Here is a 14,885-nt window from a genome sequence, read left to right on the forward strand (position 1 = left end):
TAACCAACGTATATTGAATATCAATCTACATAAACTGATGATTTAATAAATGTTGAAGTAATTTTTCCAGTTGCATGAGACTGTAAGTTCTATGAAGATTGGAGATATGTTTTATTCATCTTTGAATTCTGGAATTCTGTCAGCATATGGCCTAGGGACTTGCACATATTGGACCACCAATACTTTTTTTTGAATAAATTAATTAATTTGCTTTGTTTCATTTATGTTTGTTGCTAGAATAATGGCTGAAAACTAGCTGGGAATATAAGAAAAATGAGTTGTAATTGGAGAATATAATAAAGCCTGTCACCCAAATCTAAGACACCTATTATAAATGCTTCTGATGATTCATTAAAGATATTCTATTGTTTTCAGAATCCATTTTCCCCCAGCAAATAATTTCTTCATATTCTAATTTAATCCTTTACACTGCTATCAAAATTATCATTTTTAAACACAGATCTGATCTTGTCACTTCTCTATTTAAAAATCTTCAATGACTGTCTACTGACTATGCAACAGAGTTCAAACTCCTAAGCAAGGCAATGAAGGTCCTACATGACCCGGCTTTAGTCCATCTCTTTCTGGCCAAGGCACCTCACATGCTATCCATTCAGGGATACTTGCAGTTTCTAGAGCATGCTATACTCATGCTTATTTGGACCTCTGTGTCTTTGCTTATACAATTTCCTCTACTTAAATGTCACTCCTCATCCCATACCCATCTTTGCTGCCTTCTTCACAATCAAGACCCTACTGTAGTCCTCAAGGGCCAACACAAATGTTTTCTCTGTAAGGCTTCACTGTCTCTCCTAACTAAGCCTACATAATTATACCATTTGTTGTGCTCTTGTAGTACTTTGATCCTGCTCTGTGTATTGTATTATAGCTAATTTACATACATCTAATACTCTTTCTTACATTGTGAATAATTTTTTTTAATAAACTTCTTGATTTATTTCCTTTTCCCATATCTGGGCTATGCCTTACATATTCTAGAACATTGTCACAGTGCCTAACACATAGTAAACGCTCAATAAATGTTTGTAGTTTGGAATTTTTAAAAGCACGTGCACTGCTTATATTTCCATATAAAAAACACCTCTTCTAAATGTAATGGGGGCTAACCAAAGGTCTAAAGGTTAGGTAGAAAAACTGTCTCTTAAATTGAATGTGGTTTTCTGTCCTGATGAATGTGAAAACTAGAGCATTTCTTCAAGAGCAGACTACTCTGGGAAAACTACATGAATTGTTTAATCACTCATATTCAAGCAAGTAGACATGTATTACTCTTAGAAAACTATAAAGCAACCATTAACCTGAATATAAATGCTTTTGACTGAGAGAGTGCTTCATTTGAATATGCAAATCTTTGTGTGTGAAGTAGAAGTACTGCTTCTGCAGACATTGAAGAGAAGAACAAAAAATCTGTTTCTTTCCTCTCTGCAGATTTAGAGCATATATGTGTCAATGCGTTATTATTTCTTTTTTTTTTTTTTTTGAGACGGGTCTTGCTCTGTCGCTCAGGCTGGAATGCAGTGGCCGGATCTCAGCTCACTGCAAGCTCCGCCTCCCGGGTTCCCGCCATTCTCCTGCCTCAGCCTCCCGAGTAGCTGGGACTACAGGCGCCCGCCACCTCGCCCGGCTAGTTTTTTGTATTTTTTAGTAGAGACGGGGTTTCACCGTGTTAGCCAGGATGGTCTTGATCTCCTGACCTCGTGATCCGCCCATCTCAGCCTCCCAAAGTGCTGGGATTACAGGCTTGAGCCACCGCGCCCGGCCAATGCGTTATTATTTCTGTGGAGATGTGAATGTCCTTTTGAGCCCCTGCTCTTTGGAGAGCAGAAACTGAGACCTAATGAATATAGGAAAGCAAGGACAGGCATGATTTTCACTGCTCTACTGGAGAGATAATTATGCAAAAGGACTGGACTGGCTTTGACAAGGCTTTACCTTGACCCATGCGTAAAGAGTGAATAATTCAACCTTTGTGAGAAATGTGCTGATGTTGACTATTGTGTTCTGATAATGATGGCCCTGTTGAATCAGAGGTCAAGGTCATACCCTTGGGCATGCAGGGTGGGGTTTCCTCCAGAAGAGTAGATATTTCCATGGCTAGTCATTCTAGGAAGAGATAGCACCTGGGACAGAAAATGGGACTTGGAAAGTGGACCCTAACCTGGGTAAGGAGAGCTGTTTTCTTCACAGTGATTGGGAGTAAATGCCTAAGACACAGTCAGGGGAACTCTTGCTGGAGAGGTGAAATTATCTTCAGCCACATGAACCAGAATGGAAGCCTCACAGTAAGGCCAGGTCTGTGTCTGTTCCATAGTTCATGAGACTTTGAGAGTAGCTATATCATACTTGCAAGTTACACTTTGGATTATTCTTTTTTTTCTAAATATTGTTAGGAGTTACAGCCTGTTCTTAGCTGTGTTGGGGAAAACTTTGATGGAAAGGGCCTGTGTTTGTCATGTCCTGGTGAAGAGAGGGCAGTGCTTCTTTCTGCCAAAATCTAAAGCAATGGTGAAGATTGCATTGGCTAAAGAGAGAGACCAGTGTCCCAGAACAGCAGGGACTGAAGAATATCTGAAGCAGAGATACGAATCAAACTGATGAATGCTTTGTTCAATTATTTCAGGCATATGTGGGGGATACCTCCCCTGGGGACTCCCTCATAGTAAAGAAGGAAAAGAAATTCAAAAGAGTGCTGATATTCTGATAATTTGCAAGGTGGGGGTTCAGAGCCATTATAATTTGGATTCTTATTTTTAAATGTGTCCTCCGTTATACTCAAAGACACATGAAAGCTGTAGCACGCTGGTTCTCAAGGGCAAATAAGGACTTTTATTAAATAAACCCTTTCCATTCTGGGCATCCTGATTAATAGATTTGAGAAAAACAAAGATAAACAAAATATTTCTGTTTGGTTTTACTTTTTATTTTATTTTATTTTATCTTTTTATTTTTATTTATTTATTTTTTTTTGAGACGGAGTCTCGTTCTGTCGCCGGGGCTGGAGTGCAGTGGCCGGATCTCAGCTCATTGCAAGCTCCGCCTCCCGGATTCACGCCATTCTCCTGCCTCAGCCTCCTGAGTAGCTGGGACTACAGGCGCCCGCCACCTCGCCCGGCTAGTTTTTTGTATTTTTTAGTAGAGACGGGGTTTCACCATGTTAGCCAGGATGGTCTCGATCTCCTGACCTCATGATCCGCCCGTCTTGGCCTCCCAAAGTGCTGGGATTACAGGCTTGAGCCACCGCGCCCGGCCGCTACTTTTTATTTTATTCAGAGACAAAGTCTTGCCCTGTTGTCCAGGCTGGAGTGCAGTGGTACAGTCATAGCTCTTGGTTCAATTGATTCTTCTGCACAGCCTCCCAAAATTCAGTTTGGTTTTATATGAGCCCTTGCTTTCTAACTCCCCTTATGCTTCTCATGAACTTTGTTGTGGAGGCATACATCTAGATTCTTGCTTTTCTTCCATTATTTTTTCATTCTCTGTTTTCCTCACAAAGTGTTTTGTGTCAGAGAAGAAGGCAGAGTTTGAAGTTCTCTCTGGATATTACACCTAAGCATGAATGAATAGCTAACTGGTCTTTCAGTGAGGAGAGAATCTCAACAGATGTAATTTTTAAAAATTATTATTATTATTTTTGAGACAAGATCTGGCTGTGTCACCCAGGCTGGAGTGCAGTGGTGTGATCTTGGCTCACAGCAACCTTCCCCTCCCCCTAGGCTCAAGCAATCCTCCCACCTCAGCCTCCCCAGTAGCTGGGACTACAGGCATACGCCACCACACCCAGCTAATCTTTGTATTATTATTATTATTATTATTACTATTATTATTATTATAGCTACGGGGTTTCACCATGTTGCCCAGGTGGGTCTTGAACTCCTGAGCTCAAGCGATCTGCCTGCGTTGGCCTCCCAAATGTTGGGATTATAGGCATGAGCCACTGCACCCAGCCTTAGTCATGATTTTCTCAGACTGAGCAAGGATGCTGCTTAACACATTGACATAGCAGATACAATTTCACCCCTGTTGATTGCAACTATGGCCATACTTTGAAAGAAGACTGCATTCAGTTCCTTAGAGCTTTTCTGGATTCATAGTGCTTTGCCTTTTTATTCTAACAGCTGCTTATTTGGATAACCTGTTAAAAACACTTTGCTACCATCACACTAATGGGCCTCCTCTAGCTTGGACATTTTTTCTTGCTTTTGTTGATTCTATAACAAACAGTAACTTTTGCCTTCAACAAAAGCTCTTCCTGTTTGAAATCTTTCTTTCTCTCTCTCTCTTTCTTTCTTTCGACGGAGTCTCGCTCTGTCTCCCAGGCTAGAGTGCAGTGGCCCAATGTCGGCTCACTGCAACCTCCGCCTCCCAGGTTCAAGCAAATCTCCTGCCTCAGCCTCCTGAGTAGCTGAGACCACAGACACGTGCCACCATGCCCGGCTCAGTTTTGTATTTTTAGTAGAGACAGGGTTTCACCATGACAGCTAGGCTGGTCTTTAACTCCTGACCTCGTGATCTACCCACCTCGGCCTCCTAAAGTACTGGGATTACAGGTGTGAGCCACCACGCTCAGCCTGAAATATTTCATTATCTTCTTCCAGCTACATAACAAAGCTGAGCTTTGTAGAATATCACTTTGGCATATTAATAATTTTACTTGTCTCCAAGATCTTCCTGAAATTTTGAGTTTCTTCACAGGTCTTCTTCCTCTGGGATTTAAGTGCTGTAGAATACCTATCAATTCCCTTTACTCAATTCAACATTTTTTTTTAGACCGAGTCTCGCTCTGTCGCCCAGGCTGGAGTGCAGTGGCACGGTCTCGGCTCACTGCAATCTCTGCCTCCCAGGTTCCAGCGATTCTCCTGCCTCAGCCTCCCCAGTAGCTGGGACTACAGGTGCTCGCCACCACACCTGGCTAATTTTTGTATTCAGTTCCACATTTATTGAATACCTATTATGTTTCAGGCATCAGACTACCTGCCGAAGCTACAAAGTAGTGGAGTTCATGCTTGGTTTTATGCCAAGCATGACTTACTAGTTCTGGACTCATAACTAACTCCATCGGAATTGCACTGGAAAGAGAAACCCGCTCCTATGGCTATTAAATGCCACGAAGGAGAATGCAACCAATAAGAGCCGTCCAGGTTACTAAGGTGATAGAAAGGAACAGGGGGAGTGAGGGGGGAGGAAAAGATAGAGGGAGAGAAAGAAAGAGAGAGAATGAATGAGAATGAATCTCCCCATGCAAAAAAAAAAAAAAAAAAAAAGGAATCCAAAGACACTAGGGAAGAAGCATACTTTAAAGGTGGAATAGTTTTCTAGGTTAATGTAGAGTTTCATTTTTGTTATACGTTTTACCTATAAACAAGAACAGTGTAAATGAAAATAATAGGAAATTATGCCTATTTCATTATTTTAAATTATTTATTACAGCATTAATGTTCTATGTTGACACGATTATTTATTTATTTATTTTTTTGAGATGGAGTCTTGCTCTTGTCCCCCAGGCTGGAGTGCAATGGCCACCATCTTGGGTCACTGCAACCTCCGCCTCCTGGGTTCAAGAGATTCTCCTGCCTCAGCCTCCCGAGTAGTTGGGATCACAGGCACGTGCTACCACGCCCGGCTAATTTTTTTTTTGTTTTTACTGGAGTTGGGGTTTCACCATGCTGGTCAGGCTGGTTTCGAACTCCTGACCTCAGGTGATCCTCCCACCTCGGCCTCCCAAAGTCCTGGGATTACAGGCATGAGCCACTGCGCCAGTCGACACAATTATTTTATAACATTTCCTCCCATCGAAAATCTTTGAGGGAGAATGTCTCTTAGTGAAGTTTTGGTAAAAAACCTTGAAGTCTGTAAATTTCGGGTGACAAAGAGAAGGAGACAATTCTTTGTGATGTACACCTCCTGACATACTATGTTGTTCTGCTGAGAAAGTCTGAAGACATAATTTCCAGTTCTAAAAGTGCAAGGAGAAGATTCATTGCTTCCTCTGCTCCCTACCAGGTGAAGGAGCGGTCTCCTTTTGTCTTCTGAAATAAAAAGAAGGAGGCAAAGGGTGTTAGAGTGGAGCATTTTTTAGGGGATTAAACCCGAGTACTTAAGAACCTCTGAGGTCCCTTTAGCTTTTATTTAAGTAGCTCCTGTTTCCCAAAATAAGAGGGCTGGAGCACAGAGGCCAGACCGGCCAACTTAGGGTACAGCACAGGTCGGGGGCAGTCGCCTGATCTGGAGCGAGAGGTACCCGCATTCTGCAGGTGCAGGGACTGTGATCCAGAATCCCGCCGCCTCCTCGCTCCGGCTCCCAAGAGGGCGGGAACCGCGGCGTTGAAGGGTGCGGGGCTTGGCTTCAGAAACGCAGATCAAGTATTTTTCAGGCGGCAGACATCAATCCAGTTGGGTGCTCACACCTGGCCCGGGGGAGGGGAAACAGCATCCATAGGAACCACGGGGCGGAGAGGAGCCCCTCGTTTGGGACGCTAGAGGGCTGCTCCAGCTTGACTAGGTCCCACTGCTTTTCTGTGATTGCTTCTTTACCCCGCCCATCATCTCAGTACTCTATTCCGATTGGCTCTTCGGTCTGCCACTCGGTTCCGCCGCGCTGATCCTCATTGGCCCCCTCCGGTTGAGGCCCCGCCCCGCGAGCTGGGCACGGGCACTGGGGCGCCGAGGAGACAGAGCCCGGCGCTTGATCTGGGCTTGGGGGAGGCGGTGGCGGCTGAGGGAAGGAGGAGGATAAGGAGGAGGAACGAGGCCAGCAGGAGGCACCGGCAGCGACGGGGCCGGGGTGATGTTGCAGGTGCCCGGGGTCGGCGCGGAGCTGCCGGGCTGAGGGACGCCTGGTCCAGGGTCCGCAGCATCGCCGCGTCGCTCCCGGGCGGGCGGGCGGGCGGGAAGATGCTGAGCAGGTTGATGAGCGGCAGCAGCAGGAGCCTGGAGCGCGAGTACAGCTGCACCGTGCGGCTGCTGGACGATAGCGAGTACACCTGCACCATCCAGGTTAGCGCCGCGCCGCCCCGCCCCGCCCACGGGACCCCCTCGTCCCCCAAGTCCGATCAACTTGACCGGCGGCGGCCGCCGCCCGGGGGTCGCCCCAGCGCCGTGCTTTGTCCGTTCCTGGTTGCGGCGGACCACCCTAGTGCTGCAGGGCGCCTTTCACCGGAGCCCCTGCCGGAGCCCTGGCACCCGGTGTGTCACCGCCGCCGCGGGGCTAGTCTCCGCGTCCCACACCCCCAAGTCCTCCCCTGCTCTCCTTGGGTGAGGGCGCCCCGTCCTGGTTCCTCGAGCCTGCCCGGGTAGGGTGCACCTTTCCGGGGCGCCCGGAGGGAGGCGGGTAGGGCTGTAGGCTCCTAGCCCGGCCGCCCCGTCGGGGGCTCAGGCTTTGGCTCTCTGGCCGGGCAAGGACGTATGGCTGGCTTTTCTTATCTCTCTTGGGTTGGAAGGATAATGGTTTATGTCATAATTCCTTCCCCCCCACCCCATTTGTGAGTCAGAGCTTTCAGAAGGTAGAACTGAACGCGCAGCCCATGCGGAGTGGCCTATTGAAGGAAGCCCAGTCCTCTGGGCTTTAGAGATTTAGGCCCCCTCCTGCCTTTCGACCCCCAAATCTTATTGTGTTGGGCGGTTCTGGGGGACGTGAGGTAAAGATTTAGCAACAAGTCCCAGCGATTTGGGGGCTTGGCGGTGGCCAGGAAGAATCGGCGACTTACGAAAAACGCCAACAATACGGTAATGCTGAACAGCATTTCTTTCAGAACCTGGTATTTTTGAAGGGATTTTTACAACCTCTTGCTCCTGTTCCTTCACTACTGCTGTGTGCACGTCAGGAGTAGTAGTCTTTCCCGGGAATGCAGTCACAGCCCTCTCTCCTCCCTTATGAAAAAGTCAGAGATTGAAAACATTGACAATGCTCCGGTGTTCAGTTCATCAGCCAGGAGGATCCTGCGCTCATCGCCGGAAGCTGCTCTTTGTGGAGAAGCAAATTGAGCTGGACCCGGAGGGGTCTCACCTGATCCTTTGCCTTTGCAGCAGGAAAACAGAGGAGGCTTCTGGCTCGGATGTGACAGACAAAAACTGTCGGCCTGGGTCCTACCCTCAGTGTCTCCTTGCCCCCCGCCTCCTTATTTATTTATTTTTGCTGACAGTGCTCAATAGCGGAAAATAGCGGTGTGTGAGAAAGACACTGGGTAGTGTATGAGAGCAGCTGCTCCCTGCTGACTCCGTGCTCAGTTCAGCCTTCTCCTCACTTTCCCTTTTCTCCCTCCCCTCGAAACCAGCCCTGGGTATAAGTGCTGACTGTTGCCAAAGATCCATGAGGGTAGAGAAAGAGCACAAAATCTCTTTTTAAGGCCACTTAAATACAGACTAAGCAGTCATAAAGATGCTAGCCATCAAGTGAAAGGATTTTTGTAGTTGAATATGATAGAGAGATGCTCTGTATTATTTCCTTGCTGAATGAGTGGAATACTACTTTTTGTTCCTATTGTATCGTTGTGCCATGTCCAATTTTTTTTTTTGTTTTTTTTCTTTTGCTGGGGTAGGAGAATACATTGAGTTGACGTCTTCACCATTTGAGTATATTGTCTAGAGCTTTTTAAAAGTCTTTATCCTTTAGCTTTAAAATTTAAAGCATTTATCCAATAGCATATCAAGGGCAGTGTGAGATTTATACTTCATGAGTCCTAAGAATACTTTTGGGGTATGTGAAAGAATTTCCGAGGCAGGTCACTAACTTCTGCCAAGGTGTAGAATACAAATAAAACACAATTCACATCACCATTTCGCTAGAAATGATTGTTAACCTTGTGGTTTGAAAGTATTGCAATGAGGCAACTAGTTATTTTTTTCCCAGTTAGTGGAACCTTTGAGGTTGTTTGACTGGTATTATAATTGTGAGTAGTTTTTATTACCATTTAGAAAAAGAATATTTTTGAGTTAAATAGGACTTACTGGGTTTGTGCTTGCTATATCCTACTATGGTTGTGGTTATTTTCCTACTGCTCTCATTTTACATTATTGCAATTTAATTTTATAAAATATCTAGGCCACTTAAAAAATTAAGCTTGGTGTAATATGGCCACACTGTAGTAAGTGTCCACTGTCTAGACATGTTAATGATTGTGCATTGTGATTTTTGCGTGGAATCTAAAAAACAGGGATTGTAAAGTATATGTAATGTTGTCATTCTTTGGCACCACTTTTGTAAATTGCTTTTGTTTTTACTCGTGAGGAAATGTAGCAAAAAGACAGTATCTTATATGAAAATAATATTTTCTACATGTAGCTTTTTTGAACATTTAGAAATTGAGCTTTTCTTATCAACTTTTCCTCATGCATTTCTGTAGTGTGTGTGTGTGTGTGTGTATGTGTGCACGTGCTCATTTGTTAAATACTGTTTGTTAAATACTAGGCACAGGATCTTTTAAATCAGTATGGAAAGGATCTATGAGCTTCTTATTAGGTTAAGCAATATTCCCAACATTTTAGGCATTGTAGCACTGTATATTTTAATTTTTAGGGTGATAATTTGAACTCATTTTCCTTAAAATGTTGTATGCCATATTTTTGTTTAAATAAGGTATCTATTTTAGAATGATTTTACTGCCTCAGCATAATCAGAGACTACTTAGGGTATTACAGAATCAGAAATGTATCACTGGGTTGGAGTCATGATAGTTACATTTGGTAAATTTCAGTTGTAGGAAATTCCATCAAAGTATTTGTCCTTTCGTAATGCAGCATGTATTCTAATCTGGCATTTAGGATGTAATTATTAAGGTAATGAAAATGCCTTATATGTTTTCAGTGAAGGTTGCCACAGTCACCAGACTATTCTTTCACTCTTTCTGATATGCAAATGTATTTGTAGACCATGAGAAATGAAAGTATACATAGGAGGTTTGTAGTGTAATTGCTCCCCTGTGAAGAACATTGTTAACAGCTCCCTGCCCGTTTTGAAGGTCACTGCCTCGTAAATGCAGATCTAGTCTACTCATCTGTTCTTCACTCAACTGTTTCATTTATGGATATATATATATATATAAATATATATATATTTACCACATTTATCACCTTCCTTTGTTATTTGGGAGAAAATAGGGAAAATTAAAAAATGAAAAGATACCTAATATCTTTCAACTCAGTGTACTGAAGGAGTCATTTACATGCTTAGGCATGTAATATCCTAAGGAATAGATTTTTATGTTTTTAAGAAACGGGCCGGGCGCGGTGGCTCAAACCTGTAATCCCAGCACTTTGGGAGGCCGAGACGGGCGGATCACGAGGTCAGGAGATCGAGACCATCCTGGCTAACACGGTGAAACCCCGTCTCTACTAAAAAATACAAAAAAACTAGCTGGGCGAGGTGGCGGGTGCTTATAGTCCCAGCTACTCGGGAGGCTGAGTCAGGAGAATGGCGTGAACCCGGGAGGCGGAGCTTGCAGTGAGCTGAGATCTGGCCACTGCACTCCAGCCCGGGCGACAGAGCAAGATTCCGTCTCATAAAAAACAAAAAACGGGATCTTGCTATGTTGCCCAGGCTGGACTTGAATTCCTGGGCTGAAGTGATTCTCTCGCCTCAGCCTCCCAAGTAGTTGGGACTACAGAAGTGCACCACCATGCCCTGCTTATAAGGAATACATTATTATTATTATTATTATTATTTTGAGAGGGAGTCTCGCTCTGTTGCCCAGGCTGGAGTGCAATGGTGCGATCTCAGCTCACTGCAACCTCTACCTCCCCGGTTCAAGTGATTCTCCTGCCTCAGCCTCCCAAGTAGATGGTATTACAGGCATCCACCACTACCCCTGGCCAATTTTTGTATTTTTAGTAGAGATGGGGTTTCACCATGTTGGCCAGGATGGTCCCTATCTTTTGACCTCGTGATCCACCCGCCTCATCTGCCAAAGTGCTGGAATTACAGATGTGAGTCACTGCACCCGGCCAGGAATAGATTTTTAACTGTCTTTCAGGTTGCAATAGTTTATAAATTAAAAGAATATATATTGCAAAATTTCTAGTAGAAATATGTGTTGAAAAAATACCTATTCTCAAGTCGGAAATGTTAATCAGTTTTTTCTGGTTACTGAAAGGTGAGCTACTTTAGAAATGAATTTGATTTTACTGGGAGACACATTAAAATAATGGATTAAGCAGCCAGGTTAAATTGTGCAGTTAAATAAGATACCACCATAAATAGAATGTGTGTGCAGGGGCATTTCCATAGTATAACCAATATTTGGATTTGATTGTGGCTCAAACACTTAGTAGCTGTGGTAGCTAGGGTGAGAGAGGGAGGGAGAGAATATATTGAGCCCTGTGCTTGCCAGGCAGTCTGGAATTTATAACAGATTAAGAGAAAGCTATAAATCATAAACCCCAAGAATTATCACATCTAGTTCGATGCCTTATATAGTTTAGTTTGATAAATATTTGTTCTAATTTGTTTGTGCTACATGATTACTATGTTAACTTCACTTCAAAATTTCTTATTCCTGAAAACAATAAACAGTTCTAACAATTGTATAACCCTTTATAGTTTTAATCCATTCCATTGCAAACCATTTTGCTGTGTGACCCCTCTCCTTGGTGAGAAGTACAGTATGTTAGTGTGGTATTTATGAGGTCTTTGAGGTATTTATGAAGTCAATTTCTGCAATTATCCTTTGTTGAATTAGTGGAGTGCCAGTGGTATAGCTCCTATGACTTTTTGGTTTGTCTTTTAGGATTTCAAAACTTTCGGGTCCCCCCGCCTCCATCTGTGCAAGTTTAGAGGACTTAGATCAAATGAATACTGTGTGATGCAGTACTTTATGGAGTGTTAGAGTTCTGCCAGAATTAGGATTTTGAGTGTAGAGATCACCATAGCTACAGAAGTTTCCCTCACATTTTCCCCCTTAATACCCCATAAAACAGGAGACAGACCTCCTCACAGCTTCATTTTCTCACCTCTTGCTCCAAGAGGAAGCGAACCATGCGTCCCATCCTATTTCTAGTTATATCTATTTTAAGCTGAATTCACCTTTGATAGCCTCATCTATAACATCCTGTTTGACTCTGCAGACCCTGTTTCATGGAGTAGCCTACTGTGAGTTGCTTATCCCCCAAATGTGCCTAGTTAGGGCTTGTATTAAAGAAGTGAATAGCATGGAGGATTTGGCAGCAACCTTATAGCTTCTGTTTCTCACTTCTGTAGTGCCCAGAAAGGACAGTGCTGCTTTCCTGGAGTCCAGGTGATGCTTGTTGCCCCTCTGTTTTCTGGCCTTGACCCTTTGGGGCTTAGGCCAACTACCTCAGTGGTTTTCTTATGCAGCTAGGAAATTTGAAGGATACTAAAGCATTTCCATTCCCATGTTGCAGGGAGAATGGTGTTTCACCTAAGACAGCAAATCGCCAATTCATATGTCTATCCTGGCAATTGAAGCAGGTCTTCCATTCCTTTTAAGACCCTAGACCCTGGTGACCAATAAAACTTTTTGGACTTTTGGCTAGACATCCTGTAATCCTGGCAATTTGGGAGACTGAGGTGGGAGGATCACTTGAGATCAGGAGTTCAAGACCAGCCTGGCCAACATGGTAAAACCCCCGTCTCTACTAAAAATACAAAAATTAACCAGGTGTATGGTGTTACATGCCTGTAATCCCAGCTGCTCGGGAGGCTGAGGCAGGAGAATCGCTTGAACCTGGAAGGCGGAGGTTGCGGTGAGCCGAGATAGCGCCATTGCACTCCAACCTGGGCAGCAGAGCAAGATTCTGTCTCTAAAAAAAAAAAAAAGTCTGGATTTTTACAAGCACTTTAAATACAGGTAGAGCCAAAGATAAACCAGGGAGAGCAGAGGGTCTAAGTTCACATACTCCCAACCTCCAGTTTCTCCATGAGCTAAAACCGTCTCAGAGACATTTAAATTATGAACCTTTTGCCTCCCAAGGTCAACATGTGATCTTCATTATTGTTGTCAACATTTTGACCAAGATAGGCCCCTATATTGGTCTTTCAACAGTTGTAATTGTTGTATTATTTTTAAGGATTGTGTTTTACTTTTGTGGTCTTACCAACTTTCTAGTATCATATCCTAGATTTGGGAGGCAGGAACTTGTAAAGACTCTTAGGTTCAAATTCCTCAGGCTTTTGCCTGCTACCGTTAGACTAAACACAAACTCATGTGAATCAAGTTCTCTAAAGAGATCCTTCCGTGCCATGCTCATGAAGGCAAAATAATTGGGCCACATGCTTGGCAACCACTGAGTTTGTGTACAATAGCTCCATTCACTTGTCTACAGAAAACACCCCTTTGACAGTGATTATAGCTTTCAACCCCCCACCCTTCCACTTCTGACTCCCTGAATTACCATGACCTCATCTGCTGCTTCATATTTAGAGGTGCTCTGGACCACTCCAGAAACGCCTAGAACTCATTCCTGTGTGTTAGAGATCAGTTCAAAGCCTCAGACAACGACTGCCCACCAAGAGAAACCATTCAAAATCAGGACCAAAACTAGCTATTCTTATGCCTCATTTGAGTCATTTTACTATGTCACAACTCAGGAACCCTTTTCCTTCAGTAGAAATTGTGAGGCCTCTCAAAAGCATGGAAAATGAAATAAGGAATTGGATAAAGCAGTGGTTTTCAAAGTATGGCCCCTAGATAGGTATTATCCATATCACCTGGGTACTTGTTAGAAATGCAAATTATTGACTCCATCCCAGACCTAGTGAATCAAAAACTCTGGGGATGGGGTTCAGCAGTCTGTTTAACAAGTCTTGCAGGTGATTCTTAGGCTTAATGAGGTTTGAGAATTGCTACTACTGGATTACAGAGATATTTAGTAGGTAAAATGGGCAAGTGTTGATTGACTGGATGTAAAAGGTGAGGGAGAAGAAGAGGCGAATGATGGATCTCACATTTCTAACTTTTAATTTTATTCCTGAATTGTCTTAGTAGATTCTCTTCCTTTGCAAGGTGAATGCTAGGTTGTCTACAGATACGCATACCTATTTTCAAGTGGGTAGGAGTCTAAAGATTCTGCAGTGCATCATTATGCCAGTTTGATGCTGTTGTATTTATTGGTTAGTATTTTTTGTCTCTCCTGACCTAAAAACAGTATGATTATTGTATATTTGTATATTGTTTTTTCAAACAAATTTTGTTCACAACTTGACGCACTGGGGGAAAGGAAGAGTCAAGGCCCCTGTTGGAAGGGCTTACAACTTAGGGATTGCAAACACATAAATAACAAACTATAAAGCATCATAGAATTTGGAGCTAAGACAAGGGGATATGTTGTGGCAATGTAAATTTGGGTTGGAGTTTGGGAGATGGGGAGGGATTCAAAAATTAATAATTGTTTTTCAAAGGAGACGAAATTTGAACCAGGCTGTGAAAAATTGCCAAAAGCAGGGCCAGGTGCTGTGGTTTATGCCCGTAATCTCAGTGCTTGGGGGGTCAACACAGGAGGATCCCTTGAGACCAGGAGTTTGAGTCTATCCTGGGCAACATAGCAAGACCTTGTCTCTACAAAAAATTTAAAATTTAGGCTGGCATGTTGGTGTATGCCTGTAGTCCTAGGTACATGAGGGGGCTGAAGTGGGAGGATTTCGTAAGCCCAGGAGTTCGAGGTTATAGTGAGCTATGATTGTGCTATTGTACTCCAGCCTGGGCTACAGATGGAAACCCTGTCTCTTAAAAAAAAAAAAAAAATTGGCAAAAGCATAAAATGGTGTGTGGATGTGTAAAGAGCATTCCAGACTGAGTTAACAGCAGACTACTTCTAAGTGGAAAAGTTAAAAGTTAAAAATGTAAAGTCTTTAGTTTTTTTCATTAGTAAGTCAGTTTATCTGACTTACTCTGGTACAGTTGAGTCAAACAACAGAA

General features: G+C 43.5%; 1 protein-coding gene across 2 annotated transcripts in view; it reads left to right on the top strand.

The window, feature by feature from the left end:
* The first annotated feature begins 6,121 nt into the window (after positions 1 to 6,121).
* FRMD5 (FERM domain containing 5) overlaps positions 6,122 to 14,885 on the top strand; it is a 345,313-nt gene continuing 336,549 nt past the window's right edge. Inside the window, exon 1 of one of the 2 annotated variants that reach the window (XM_033190299.1) lies at positions 6,122 to 7,014. In XM_033190299.1, the coding sequence (XP_033046190.1) occupies positions 6,913 to 7,014 (102 nt within the window). In that variant the 5' untranslated portion in view covers positions 6,122 to 6,912. The remainder of the gene's footprint in view (positions 7,015 to 14,885) is intronic. The other variant, XM_033190298.1, reaches the window with a different exon arrangement.

This window comes from Trachypithecus francoisi, unplaced genomic scaffold (genome assembly GCF_009764315.1).
Source record: "Trachypithecus francoisi isolate TF-2019V2 unplaced genomic scaffold, Tfra_2.0 Lachesis_group3, whole genome shotgun sequence".
Lineage (NCBI taxonomy): Eukaryota > Metazoa > Chordata > Mammalia > Primates > Cercopithecidae > Trachypithecus > Trachypithecus francoisi.